This window comes from Corvus moneduloides, chromosome 1 (genome assembly GCF_009650955.1).
Source record: "Corvus moneduloides isolate bCorMon1 chromosome 1, bCorMon1.pri, whole genome shotgun sequence".
NCBI lineage: Eukaryota > Metazoa > Chordata > Aves > Passeriformes > Corvidae > Corvus > Corvus moneduloides.
The window spans coordinates 130,973,503-130,986,674 of NC_045476.1; the positions used below are offsets into that span (position 1 = coordinate 130,973,503).

The 13,172-nt window shown below is 47.0% G+C and overlaps 1 protein-coding gene across 1 annotated transcript; it reads right to left on the bottom strand.

Moving 5' to 3' along the window:
• Window positions 1-2,124: 2,124 nt before the first annotated feature.
• RPL7 (ribosomal protein L7) lies at window positions 2,125-10,153 on the bottom strand. The gene is made up of 7 exons (XM_032127571.1): window positions 10,052-10,153; window positions 8,833-8,935; window positions 7,917-8,083; window positions 7,127-7,264; window positions 6,656-6,765; window positions 5,331-5,541; window positions 2,125-2,189 (listed from the first exon to the last, which is right to left on the bottom strand). The coding sequence occupies exons 1-6, from the start codon at window positions 10,063-10,065 to the stop codon at window positions 5,333-5,335; spliced, it is 741 nt and encodes a 246-aa protein (XP_031983462.1). The 5' UTR covers window positions 10,066-10,153; the 3' UTR covers window positions 2,125-2,189; window positions 5,331-5,332.
• Window positions 10,154-13,172: the final 3,019 nt, after the last annotated feature.

Genomic DNA, 13,172 nt, shown 5'->3' on the forward strand with positions numbered 1-13,172 from the left:
AATTTAATGAGCTAATATGTTATTCTCTATACCTATCATACAATGTCTGCTATCCATTTGTATGGGTTCATTATGTTCACAAAATGCTTGTCTGTTAATATACTAGAAGATGTGTGTGGGTCCGAGGAAAATAACTGAAAATGCTGTAGGGAAGTAGTGGACAAACTACAACTGAAAAAAATGAACAGGGATGCCACAGTCAACAGATTTTTATTGGGTACATCCCCCTAACATGCAAAATTCATTGCTCATTGGTGCAATTCTAAACTGAACTAAGACTGTACTCTTACAAAATAAATTCCATTAACTATGCAAAGTGATTATAATTTTCACTGTAAAATTTTTTCCCTTCATCCAGCAATTTATAAAAATGCATTTTTTTTCGTTGTAAAACATCCCTTTATGAAGATGCCTAATGAAATACTTCTATGGTTTCCAACTCATCCACTCACTAAACCTCTTTCAAGCATGTACTCCCATTACTTGCACTGAATAGCCACAAGGCAACGCTAAATTTTTCTGATTTAGTGCAGTTAGCTTAAATGGACTAAGGTGTTGGTACTTTTGTTGTTAGACACAAGCAGCTGTGATAGTGCATTTAGGAGCTTGACTCACAATAGGGGAATTACCAGTTCAGGTTTTAGAATTTGGTTGTTCAAATAGCTGGAAACACTAACCCACTGGCTGACACTCAGCTCTTTTGCCAATGACCAAACACATTTACAAACAAAAGCACTCAACTATTTTTAGTTAAACTGCCATCATAAATTCCCATGTTACTTAAAAACTACCTTCTGACAAACTTCAATAAACTAGCATTGTTGTTAAGTTTTATTTAAACTGAAGTGCAAAAATAAGCTGTTGCAGAAATTGGCACAAAAATCAGTGACAGTGAATTTTATACAGGGCTCCTTCACTGCCTGTACCTGACCTGAAAAAAACCATTTCAGTCAGAGCAGACACAACTTACTGATCTGCTGCACCAAATGCTTCAGCAGGCTAAGACTCCTCCAGTAGTGCTTGCAAGATAAGAAAACAGTTTAAATGCAATTACATGTTTTACAAGTCCCTTCTTTCTGCTACACCTACACATTATCAGCAACTGCTCATATCCTCGTGAATCCTGTGCTCTCCACTTCCAAAATATCTGCAGTAGAACACTGCAAACAAATTATCTAATTAAACTGAGTAAGTACCTAGAATGTGGAAAAAAATTTACTATTTTGTAAAGTTATTTTATGCTTCCTTTGGTAAAAAATACCTGATGGTGTTCAAAGCTGGAAGTAATTATCCAGCTCAGAGGTCCCCAGCAGTGGAAGGGCATCAACCTGTTTGCACAAGTCCAGAGGAGAGCCATTAGGAAGGTTAGGGGGATGGAGCACCTCTCCCATAAGGCTAGAAGAACCGGGATTATTCAGCCTGGACAAGACTTCAGGGTGACCTAACTGTGGCCTTCCAACACCTGAAGGGAACCTACAATAAAGATGGAAAGGGACTTTTTACCAGGGCATGTAGGGACAGGACAAGGAGCAATGGCTTCAAATTGAGAGTAGATTTAATTAGATTTTTAGGAAGAAATTCTTTGCTGTGAGGGTGGCAAGGCACTGGAGGAGGTTGCCAAGAGAAGTTGTGGATGCCCCATTCCTGGAAGTGCTCAAGGCCAGGTTGGATGGAGCTCTGAACAATCTGGTTTAGTGAAAGGTGTCCACAGCAGGGGCATTGAAACTAGATTGTACCTTTAAGGTCCCTTCAAACTTAGGCCATTCTATGATTCTCTGATCTTAAGATGTTAAGAACAGATTTACACTTTGCTGCTTCTTTACATAGATTCTCACAAAGCTTTCTGGTGCACTACAACTAATCAGGGACCCTGCCCACTCAACAGCACACAGCTCAGTTTGTCATTTACTGCACGTTTTAATCACACCAAAAGTAACTAACTGTTGCCCCTCAAAACCTCATCTGTTACCTGCACAAAGCCTTCCAAATTTTCTTCCTCCAGATGAAGGTTAAGCAGTATCTACATACTGCTAATTCAAACTGTGGCTCTTTGAAACACGACTCCAAAGTGAACCTGGCAAACGCCGCCACTTCAAAAGAAAGAGACCAATCAAGACAACAGACTGTTTTGTGCAAGATTGTTTTATTAACAGACCAGACTTTGAAATATTGCAGCTGGGCATCTTTACCTGCAAGGCAAAAAAGAAAAAGGTATCATTAGGCACATGTAGATCTGAAACAACTCTGGCCACATGAAAAAGTAATACATTTTCACAATTTGTAATTTGGGCTGAAAACACTCATTTTATTTCACTGGATTGAAGACTGCAATAGTCTTGCACACGATAACTAACTTCTACGTTAATATCTCTTCACTGAAAACACAGACTTTGAGTACCAGACCTAACAGGATAAGCATTTCTACCTTGAACTGCTGGTACCTACACTTGATATTTAAAGACATGCCAAGATATTGTACATATTCTACCTTTTGCTGCATTCTCATTTTAAGCACATTTCGGAGACTGTTTAGATACAAAACTGAAAGCAAAAAGCTGACTTGGGACCAGTTCCTGTAAAGTTTGCTCCAAAAATTAATCACATTCACTATGTTGCCAATACTGAGTTGTCAACATTTGCTGTCTAGTACTATGCTCTTTCCTCCCAATCTATTCAAAGGAATCAGTACTGGAAGTCTATTTCTTAAATTCATTTGAGACTATGACTTAAGTAGTAAAAAAATAAAGACAAATAGCAGGAAACTATCTACTTATAGCAAAGAGGAATACTGTTCTTCAGATACACAGCCCCCTCATCGTGACATTACCTGGAGAATACTGCCAGTATGTCACCTGATCTTACTACTCCAGTTTGGCCACAGCCTCAGTAGAAATTATACAACATTCTTCTATTTTCTATGTGTAGGCTACTTCTATTTTAAACATGCTCTCTGTCCACAACAGCAGGAAAAGAAAGTGGAAGAGATGAGAACAATCAATTTATCTCAGATTTAGTTATGTATGTTTGCAGAAAAAGTGTAAAAACTGCTTATAAGCATAAAATAAGAAACTGCAAGGTCACTTTCCAAATTAAAAGACGAAGTAAAGCTTTAATGTATGCCATTTACAAGGGATGCTGAGCTACAAGTCCAGTGAGAAACATGAGCAACCAGATGAATTAATATCCCTTGTTTCTCTGCCAATATACCAACCTTCACAGGCATTTACAGTGACTGCAATAGCGAACTAGAAGCTTCCCTCCTGTAGGAAGGCTCCTGAAAACAAGACTACCAATATACACCTGACATTTGTGGATACAAAAATGCTGTTAGCAAGGAGTTTTCCTGCTTCTTTCTAAACCATGGGACACCTTGGCTTGTGCAATTCTGTCAGGCTGAAGCCCTACCCACGCAGGGTTGGCCAGCATGTCAGCCCTGGCATTGCCTTCTGTTAGAAACCCTGGTAAAGTGGTGTGGCTTCGAATGTGCAGAATGTAACATGGATGCACTCGAGCCTGAATTGCAGACCACAAGGTTTGCAAGAGTGAAAACAGAGCCACATTGCTCACCTCCTTCAGAAGTGAACAATCTAAGCGTTGGGTTAGACATTTAGCAGGGAAGATGGAGGAGAAAGATCTACACTGACAGAAAAGCTGCAGTGTGTTTCCATTAAAAACAGCATTATGCTCAGAAACCAGACAGGAGCATAAGGTCCTCCTCAGCCTTGGTTATGCACTAACTTCAAGGACACATCTGCCAGTACTGAACTTTCAAGTTTCTTCCAGCAAAATTTCTACAATAGTAGTGGGAGTAACTTAACATCACCCCAGGCACCAAACGTTACAGCAATTCTGCTTCTCAAAGTTACCAACATCTTCCCATAGCTGAGCTAAAAAGCTTTGCAAGAACACTGTCCTCAGTAAGGAACCATTCTCCTAAAGTTCAAATTTCCACGTGCCATGTAACCAGTGCTTTAAAACTCTGCTGACTTCACAGATGGGAAGTAACAGCACAAAATGCAAGGAGCTTGAACTGAGGAAATCAGCAGCCTACAAAAAAAGCTTCAATAACCACTGTCAATCAAATGGAAAGTATTTCCTAGATCTCCTTTAGCTCCTTGGACAGACAGCAGACCCAACGAGCTCAATTTGCTGTGCCTTGGCTTTAAGAATATTTTTAAAAGACTTGAGAAAAAAAAAACCAAACAGCAAAACAAAGCAAGGTAAAACTTCCTTCCCTTCAAAAACTTTAATTTCTGAGAACTCATCCAAATGCAACTGCACCAGTTTTAAACTGTAAAGCCACAACACTACCCATTTTTTTTTTTATGAATCCATCCCCTGAAGCTAGAAATTCAGAACTAAACTGCACATCTGATCTAAAGAAAAAACAGAACCCTACAAAAAACAACCAAACAACAAAACCCTACCCCACATATATCCCAACAAGCCAACCAAAAAAACCATTTTGACTTTGGAAGAATTAGTTTGAGGAAAATTTGGTCTTTGTTTGATGTCCTTTCCAAACACCCTAACACAATGAAGTTTTCTTAAATTCCAGCATACCTGTCAAAGCAAAAAAGATATTTACCCTTGACTGAAACTAAGATATGGACAACACTGAAGCTAGTTTAGTGTCTAAAAAGCAAAGGGAAGTACAAGAAATCTGAAAAAAGTGTTGGCTTTGAATGGCACAGACTTCTCACCAAAGCAGAAACAGGAGAGTGACAACAATAGATAAGACAGATTGTTTGGAGTAGGTCCTACCTTTAGGACTCAGCTGTCACTTAAATCATTTCAAGTGCTAATAAACCTTCTCATTTCTAAGGAATAGACTACTCAAATGGGCAAATCAAGTCTTTCAAAATTACCAACTTGGTCACCAGACATGAAAGCTTTAAATGAATCATTCTGAAGCTTGAACAAGCTGAAAATTTACACCAATCTTAATCAGGCTTTTCTAGAAAACTTGAAAAAACACCGTACTTGCAAACACAAGTTTTTGATGATACTAACAGGTCATTAATGAGGGTTGAAAGATTTAGCCAAGATCTCAAGGCTTCCCATCATAAAACCAAATAAGGCTTTAAAACAAGTTATTGGTAATGTTTGTATTTTCTAAACATTATCAGCTACAGAGACAATTCAACTTCCCAAATGTTTATGCTTTAGTAAGACTTCCAAAATAAAACCAGAACACTGTATTGTTCAAGTAGCTTTATACTGTAGGTACCACCCAAGAATGAGTGAGCATCTATTAAACTTGAATGTCTGACAAATAATGACAGCAGCCTGCAGAGCTGAACAGTTGATTGCTTTGGGCAATATCTCACCATTAGTTCATTCTCCTTATGAGTCTGTTGATCTGGTCTTCTCTGTTGCCAGCATCCCCACCTTCCACAAAGTGGATAGTTTTCTTCTTCATTCCACCCCGAGGAGAGGATAACTTGAAGGGCCAAAGGAAGTTGTTCACAACTTTGAAGTTCTTGCCAACAGTGTAAATTTCATGGATCACATCTTCCATGCAGATGATGCCAAGCTTTCCTAAAATTCAGACATAGCTTTCAGAAAGACTACATAGGCACTGGTCAGTAACAAACTAAAAATTACCACGTTGTTACTGTCATGCCTACTTATTTTGACAAACTTCAGGAAGTCAGAAAGCACTCACTTTGTCATGAAACTGAATGGCTGACTTTTCCAATTAAAATGGATTAACTGCAGCCAAGTCAACATGTAATTGGCACATTTGGCAAGAGGCATCAGTTTCAACTGTTAAATATTTGCTGCCGGCAGTGAGGAACAACAAAAAACCCACACTTAGTGAATCTTAGGAAAACAGACTGCTCTTTGGAGAAAAGTTTGATTAAATACACCTAAACCATAGCTATGTGTAACTCAGGGAAACTCACTATTAAGTTAGGCTGCTGAATAATGCTACAGCATGCTTCCTTAATGCCCTTCCAGAGTCTTCAGCAACATGTTACAAGTTAACTCTCATAAAATAAGAGTTCTAAAAAGAGATTACAACAGAATATAGATACCTTTAGAATCTGTTTATCTATTGCACAGGAAAAGAAACACGCCTTATCTGAAGAAAAATGCCAATCAAGTGCCAAAAAAGGGAGAGACTTAAGTGATCACTTTCACTCATTCTGGCATGACTGCAAAAGAAGGGAGCTTCCTAGAGCAGCCCATATCCCAACAACTGTTTACCATGCTTTGTTTTTTACTGAATACACTGATTACTTTTACTACCTAGTTCTTCCTTCAGTAAGTTTAAAAAGTCTGTTTACCAGATCACAAAAGTCAAAGATACAATGTCTCTAAGTTTGAAAGCTCAGAGCCATGATGACTGTTTCATACTACAGCACACTGTCATTACTCAAAGATCTACTGACCCCTTAAAGGTCAAGAAGTTTACATTTAACTTTACACATTTAAAAGGCTAAAATTTGATTCTTTACACCTGTTTTCAATACTTTATGATGGAAGTTACTCCCAGCTTGCTTTGTATTAAGCAATTAAGACAGAAGTAGAGATCATAACCTAACACCAGTGTACTCCAGTGACACATAAGGACAGTCGTCCAGCTCAGCACTGCACTGATCACCCCAAGGCAACCAGCTGGCTTCCTGTTTTGCTCAGCAGAATTTACCAAGGCGTTTCTGGATCAGGCGGTTGTCAGTCAGAGCAATGCGCTGCTTGTTGATCTTGCCGTAACCACGCTTGTAGATCAGTTCATGCACAGACTTGAGGTTGGGGTAACTGAAACAGTCACGTTCAAAAAAAGAATTGTAAGTCTCTGCAAGCCACATTTCAAGTTAATGTTAACCTCCCTGATTTGGACTTCCATACCAAACAACTAAAGATCATTTCAGCATGTCACAAACGTAAATACAAAAGCAACAGAGAAGCAAATCTCTCACCAAGTTCCCAAGAACACCAGTATGAGAGTGCAATCATATCTAGCAGCCATTACCTTTAAAGCACTGCCTTAACCACACTTTCAATGCAAAGACAGGAAAGCACACAGAAAATAAAAAAGCTGTGCAAGTCTAGCATAGCAAAATGCAAAAGCCGCTCAACACTTGCACCCTGATTAGGTACAACTGAGCCTTTCACTCACCCCCAGGCAATGTAGGGTTCAACAATCCGCAACATGTTGATAGAGGCTTTGTTGAGTTTTACAAAGGTGCCGTTAAAAATCTGCCGCAGGCGAAGAAGCTGCAGAACCTTGCGGACCTTTGGGCTGACACCATTGGTACTGGAGAAGAAAGGGAAAGTGCCTGAATCATCAACACCCCAGAAACACTAGGTATCAGGTTAAAAAAAAGGCCCCAAAATACAATAGTACTGCTCCCATATGAAAATACATTTTGTGAATTACACAAAGCAAGCTTAGTAAATTAACTTACTATCACTACATATTTCAGTGTGAAGTTAAAACATCTATTTCCATGAAAAGAATTGAAATAAGTATTACACTGGAACAATTGAGAACTACCCTTGTGCTGTCATGAATGTAATCCTTCCAATCACACCTTTTTTTAGTTCCCTGTAACACTTTACCGGAGTAGAACAAAACAAACACTTGAAGGAAAACTCAGCAGAATGTTTGGGAATAGGGGCATATAATTTTATCAAGTTAAAGTTGAGAAAGAATAACTGTCTGCATGTACTTGCAGCCTTGTCTTCTTAAAAGCAGAGATTCCTAAAGACAGTAGACAGCAAAATGATTTAGTCCTTAATTAAACACACCTCTGGGGCATATACAGCATATACCGACAACTTCTCAAGCCACTGGTAGGAGGCTTTATCTTGGTAAAGTATTTAAGCCCTCCAAACAGAGAGGTACCAGGAAAGCCAACTTCAGTGCTTTTGAATATAAACCTGCTTACATCTGTATCCGACCTTACCCTCTTATCCTGATCACAAATGCCAGTTTCGGCTCAGCTGGGACGTAGTAATTGCCAGCTTTCCGGGCCATCCTGGCCATACGGATCTCCTGCCTGTACATGTGCCTGTACTCCTTGTGGTAAGCCTGGGCTCTTGCATAGATGAGCTTCCTTTGTGCCTTGCGGTACTGCAATAAATTGGAAATCGTTTGAAGTTAGATAATTCCTTTTAACACATGAAAATCACCTTCAAGTAACATGCCATATTCTAGAACTTCCCACAAGTAACACAGATCAGTATCACACAGCTCAGAACAGCCCTCAGTGATGCTCCAGAGAACCTGGCAGGCTGTTATACAGCAAACAATATTATTATTCCTGACTCTTCACCAGAACTGTGGTGATAAAGAGTAATAAGCACAAACTGAAAGAGGGGAAATTTAAGTTATATAAGGAAGAAATTCTTTATTGCGAGGGTGGTGAGACACTGGAACGGGCTGCCCTGGGAGGCTGTGGATGGGCCAGCACCAACAGTGTTCAAAGCCAGGTTGGATTGGATATTTGAGCAACCTGGTCTAGTGGAGGTGTCCCTGTCCATAGCAGGGAGGGTTGGAACTAGATGATCTTTAGGGTCCCTTCCAACCCCTTACAGTTCTAGGATTCTCTGATCATACATCAAGCTCCCCCTCACAAAGGCTATAACCTCTTGCCCTGAACAAGACTAACTTCAATGTTACAGACAGCGGTACACTTTACCTTTAACTCTGCCCAAACTTTGTTATCAGCCACTAAAAGTATATTTTAATCCAACAATTAAGAAAATACCAACATGCTGGTCTCAACACTGTGAACTTCTGTACTGCACCACATCAGCAGTAGCAACAGCTGCTACTGCAGCAGCACAGCAATTTGAGTCAAAGGATCAGAGAATATTCACCTTTTTTATAGCCAAAATCTTCTTCTGACGTTTGGCTTTCATAACGGCATAGGCCTGCCGCTTCTTCAGCAGGCTCTCGGGCACAGAGGGCACCTTCTTTACTCTAAATGAAAACACAAATAAAAACTTTTAGTTGGTAGAAAAGAACTAAAAGACGTTACATATGACAAACATCAAAACTCTCAGAAACACATGTGCAGGCCCCGGTGCCTTGAGCCACTTCACTGTGTCTTCCTCATCCCCACTGTTCCTAGGCCTAGAACAGTGTCCCAGGACAGTTCCCTGGGACTGAATTGGGTGATGTTCTAGTTCAGAACCTGCACTGTCCACATTTTCCAGACAAGGAAGCCTGACAGACCAACCAGAGCTGCACTAAGTCGTAACTACAAAGACTGGTCCTACTTTGCTACAACTGATAATAAAACAAAGTTATTTCAAAATAACTTCTCTCTGACCAATGAACATTTCAACAGGTGCTTGAAGAGGAAAAGCTAATTTGGTAGTACTGTGAAATTTATTTCACAGGACTCTCAGCTTGCCCAGATTATCACAGAATGGGTCAGGGTTGGAAGGGACCACAGCAGATCATCTGGTCCAGCCTCCCTGCTCAAGCAGGGTCATGCCAGAGTACAGGACACTGGATTGCATCCGGATGGGTTTTGAACATCTCCAGTCAGGACGACTCCACAACCTCTCTGGGCAACCTGCTCCAGTGTGTGGTCACCCGTACGGCAAAGAAGTTCCTCCTCAACTTCGGGCGAATTGCCTGTATATTAGTTTCTGCCCCGTTCCCTCTTGTCCTGCAGATTTTTAACTTTTACACGCGACAGAACTTGTCAGAACAGCGTTTATAGAGCCATAATCATCCTGGCGAGCGCCTACACCAGCCCGGCCGGCAACCACTCCCTGCTGTAACCCCAACACAGCCCTGTCCGCCCGCCCAGCCAGGAGGAACTAGCCGCCCCGGCCCCACATGCCCGGCGGCGACGGCGCTCGGGGCCCGATCCCCCTCCCCATCCCGCCAAGGGCCGGCGGCCGCAGCCGCCGCCTGCGGAAGGGCCGAGCCGGTGGCGGCTCCATCTCCACCGCGCGGTCCCTCCCCTCCCACCGCTCCCAGCCCCGACGGAGGCGCGGCGGCCCCGGGGACGGTGTGGGCAGGGCTCGGGAGGCGCGGCTGCCACGGATGGCGGCGGATAGCAGCGGGCGGGACGAGACTCACTCCTTGTCCGCCATGGTCAGCGCCGGAAGAGAGGGGCGTGCGCGTGCGCGGCGCACTCTTAGCTCATTCGCCCGCGCAGGCGAGGCCCTGCCCGCCGGCAGGACCCCAGGTTTGGAAGTCCGCCGTTGTGCCTGACCGCCGTGCGAGCGCCGAGGTGGCCGGCGAGTGCCTGAGGTAAAAGCGTCCGGGAACTGCTTCCGCCCGGCGGGGCCGGAGCCGGCTGTGTCCCGGGATCGGCTGTGTGCCGGGACCGGCTGTGTCCCGGGATCGGCTGTGTGCCGGGACCGGCTGTGTCCCGAGCAGTGGCTGTGTGCCGGGATCGGCTGTGTGCCGGGCAGTGGCTGTGTCCCGAGCACTGGCTGTGTGCCGGGACCGGCTGTGTCCCGGGATCGGCTGTGTGCCGGGACCGGCTGTGTGCCGGGATCGGCTGTGTGCCGGGACCGGCTGTGTCCCGAGCACTGGCTGTGTGCCGGGATCGGCTGTGTCCCGGGATCGGCTGTGTGCCGGGACCGGCTGTGTCCCGAGCAGTGGCTGTGTGCCGGGACCGGCTGTGTGCCGGGATCGGCTGTGTGCCGGGACCGGCTGTGTGCCGGGATCGGCTGTGTGCCGGGATCGGCTGTGTCCCGAGCAGTGGCTGTGTGCCGGGACCGGCTGTGTCCCGGGATCGGCTGTGTGCCGGGACCGGCTGTGTGCCGGGATCGGCTGTGTGCCGGGACCGGCTGTGTCCCGAGCACTGGCTGTGTGCCGGGACCGGCTGTGTGCCGGGATCGGCTGTGTGCCGGGACCGGCTGTGTCCCGAGCAGTGGCTGTGTCCCGGGATTGGCTGTGTGCCGAGCAGTGGCTGTGTCCCGGGATCGGCTGTGTCCCGAGCACTGGCTGTGTCCCGAGCAGTTGCTGTGTGCCGGGCAGTGGCTGTGTCCCGAGCAGTGGCTGTGTCCCGAGCAGTGGCTGTGTCCCGAGCACCGGCTGTATCCCGAGCACCGGCTGTGTCCCGGGGACCGGCTGTGTCCCGGGATCGGCTGCGTCCCGAGCACTGGCTGTGTGCCGGGCAGTGGCTGTGTCCCGGGACCGGCTGTATCCCGAGCACCGGTTGTGTCCCGGGACCGGCTGTATCCCGAGCACCGGCTGTGTCCTGGGACCGGCTGCATCCCGAGCACTGGCTGTGTGCCGGGCAGTGGCTCTGTCCCGGGGCCGGCTGCGTCCCGGGCCGGGCGAGAACCGCTCCGCCGCCAGACCCGGCGTTCCCGGCAGGAGGCTGAGAACGAGGTCTGCGGTGGTGGGGCTGCCAGGTTGTCTTGCATGAGGCAGGATTTCCCCTATTCCAGCCTTAAACCCCGTCGTTAATGCCTACGGGACGCCACCTCCCGCCCGCGCTCAGTACCGCGGCGGGGATGGAGGCTGAGAGGGGGGAATGCTGCTCCCGCCGCCCCCGGCCCGGTCACATCCCCGGCCGCCTGCCGGGTCAGGGAAGCGGGGTCCCGCTGGCATCCGCACTCCTCCGGTTCAGGATCGAAGCGCTTTCCGCAGGAGTGCCAGAGATCACGGAGGTGTTTCCGTCCCTGCGGCTGGAGGGAGCCCCGCCGGAGGAGCACGGCTGTTGGCCGTGCCGACCACTGCGCTCGCAGGGTCGTTCACCTGGACGCACGGGGAAGTGGGAACCACGGGCTCCGTTTGTTCCGAGATGTGCTTTCATTAGGTTGGGCATCTTTTCGGCTCGCCACACGGAATCAATAACTGCACTGTGGAGAATGGAGGGCGGCTCGGGAAGCAGCGCTGCCCAGCACAGCAGCTTGGAAGGCTGCTTAAGGTTGTGGCTCGTAAGTCTGATCCTGTGCGCGCCTACCTGTGCTCCTAAAATCACCCAGGTAGACACCGGCACATCATTACACACGTACGGGAGCAAGAGAAATTAGTGGAACTCTGAGCAGCAAAGGACTGTCCGGTGTAAAAAGCCGTGTAGACAGCAGGGCTGGGGATAAGGAATGCCAAGCTCTGTGTTTTTATTTGTTGCCAATTAACAGCACACAGAGGTGTCGGACGGCACTTGCACCTGAGAAGGCTATTGAGTGCTTTAGATCCTAGTTACAGGTGTATCAGTGTTCATTTATTTACAACATTGTTATTTTATGCTAATACAGATGTTTGTATCACTTGATGTCTTTAGCAGTATTATAAAAGGGGGGATTAAAATCAGCACGCAAGAACACTTGCAATATCTACTGAAGAAAGAGGTTGTCTGCACTTTCTTCCAAAACTTTTGAACTCGAATTTCTGCTCGATTCGAGAGGCAGCGTTCACAAACAAAGTTCCAAGAACTTTTCTGTAAACTGGCGGCGACACAGGGAAGAAAGCGCAGCGTCGTGCACTTAAGGCACACGGTTGCAGGCGGGCAGAGGCAGTAGGATAAATCCTGCACACCCACGTTTGGGAAATCGCAAGGGCACGCTCTGGTCCTCCTCCTCTGGAACTGGCAAATGCCCTGGAGCGGGATGCTCCGGCGCCGGGTGGCCGCAGGGTGCCCAGCTACAGGGAGCGGCCGCTGTTACCGCACAGAAGAAAACACTTTCCGTGTGCTGGCACCCGTGAGCTCCTATTTTAGTCAGTGGCGGGTGAGATATCAGTGACCTCTGTACCTCATTGACAGACCAAGAAACCATCGGGGTTTTCTTCAGCGGTTTCTCACAGCTCAGCAGAGGAAGCCCAGGCAGGCGGGTATCGGTCATCCTGCGGGGACCCGGCGGCTCCTGTGCGCTTCCAGCTTCCCTGCGTCTCTAGCCACGAGCACGAACCTTTAGCGCCCGTGCGCGTTCCTCTAACCCGTGCTGCGGCACCGCACCCGAGATGGCGCTCCGGCGGGGCGCGGCGCACCCCGGGACTTGTAGTCCGTACGCCGGGGGCGGGCTGGGGCGGGTTGGAGCCGCCGGGAGCCGCCGGGCCGCCCGCCCCGAGCAGCGCGAAACACCGGCCCCGTTCCCGTCGGGGACCTCCCCCGGCGGTGGGGCGGAGCGGGGCGGGGGCGGGAGTCCCGAGAATGCGGGGCGGGATGGGCCGGCCCGGGGGAGGGGCTCGGCCGCCCGGTCCGCCCTATATAGAGGGGCCGAGCGAGCAAGATGTTCACTGC

What these genes read in the sequence shown, in the direction of transcription:
- RPL7 (XM_032127571.1), bottom strand. An exon ending in GAACCCTACATTGCCTGGGG is followed by an intron (nt 6,766 to 7,126) that starts GTGAGTGAAAGG and finishes TGACTGTTTCAG; the next exon opens with TTACCCCAACCTCAAGTCTG. An exon ending in CCTGATCCAGAAACGCCTTG is followed by an intron (nt 5,542 to 6,655) that starts GTAAATTCTGCT and finishes TCTGAATTTTAG; the next exon opens with GAAAGCTTGGCATCATCTGC.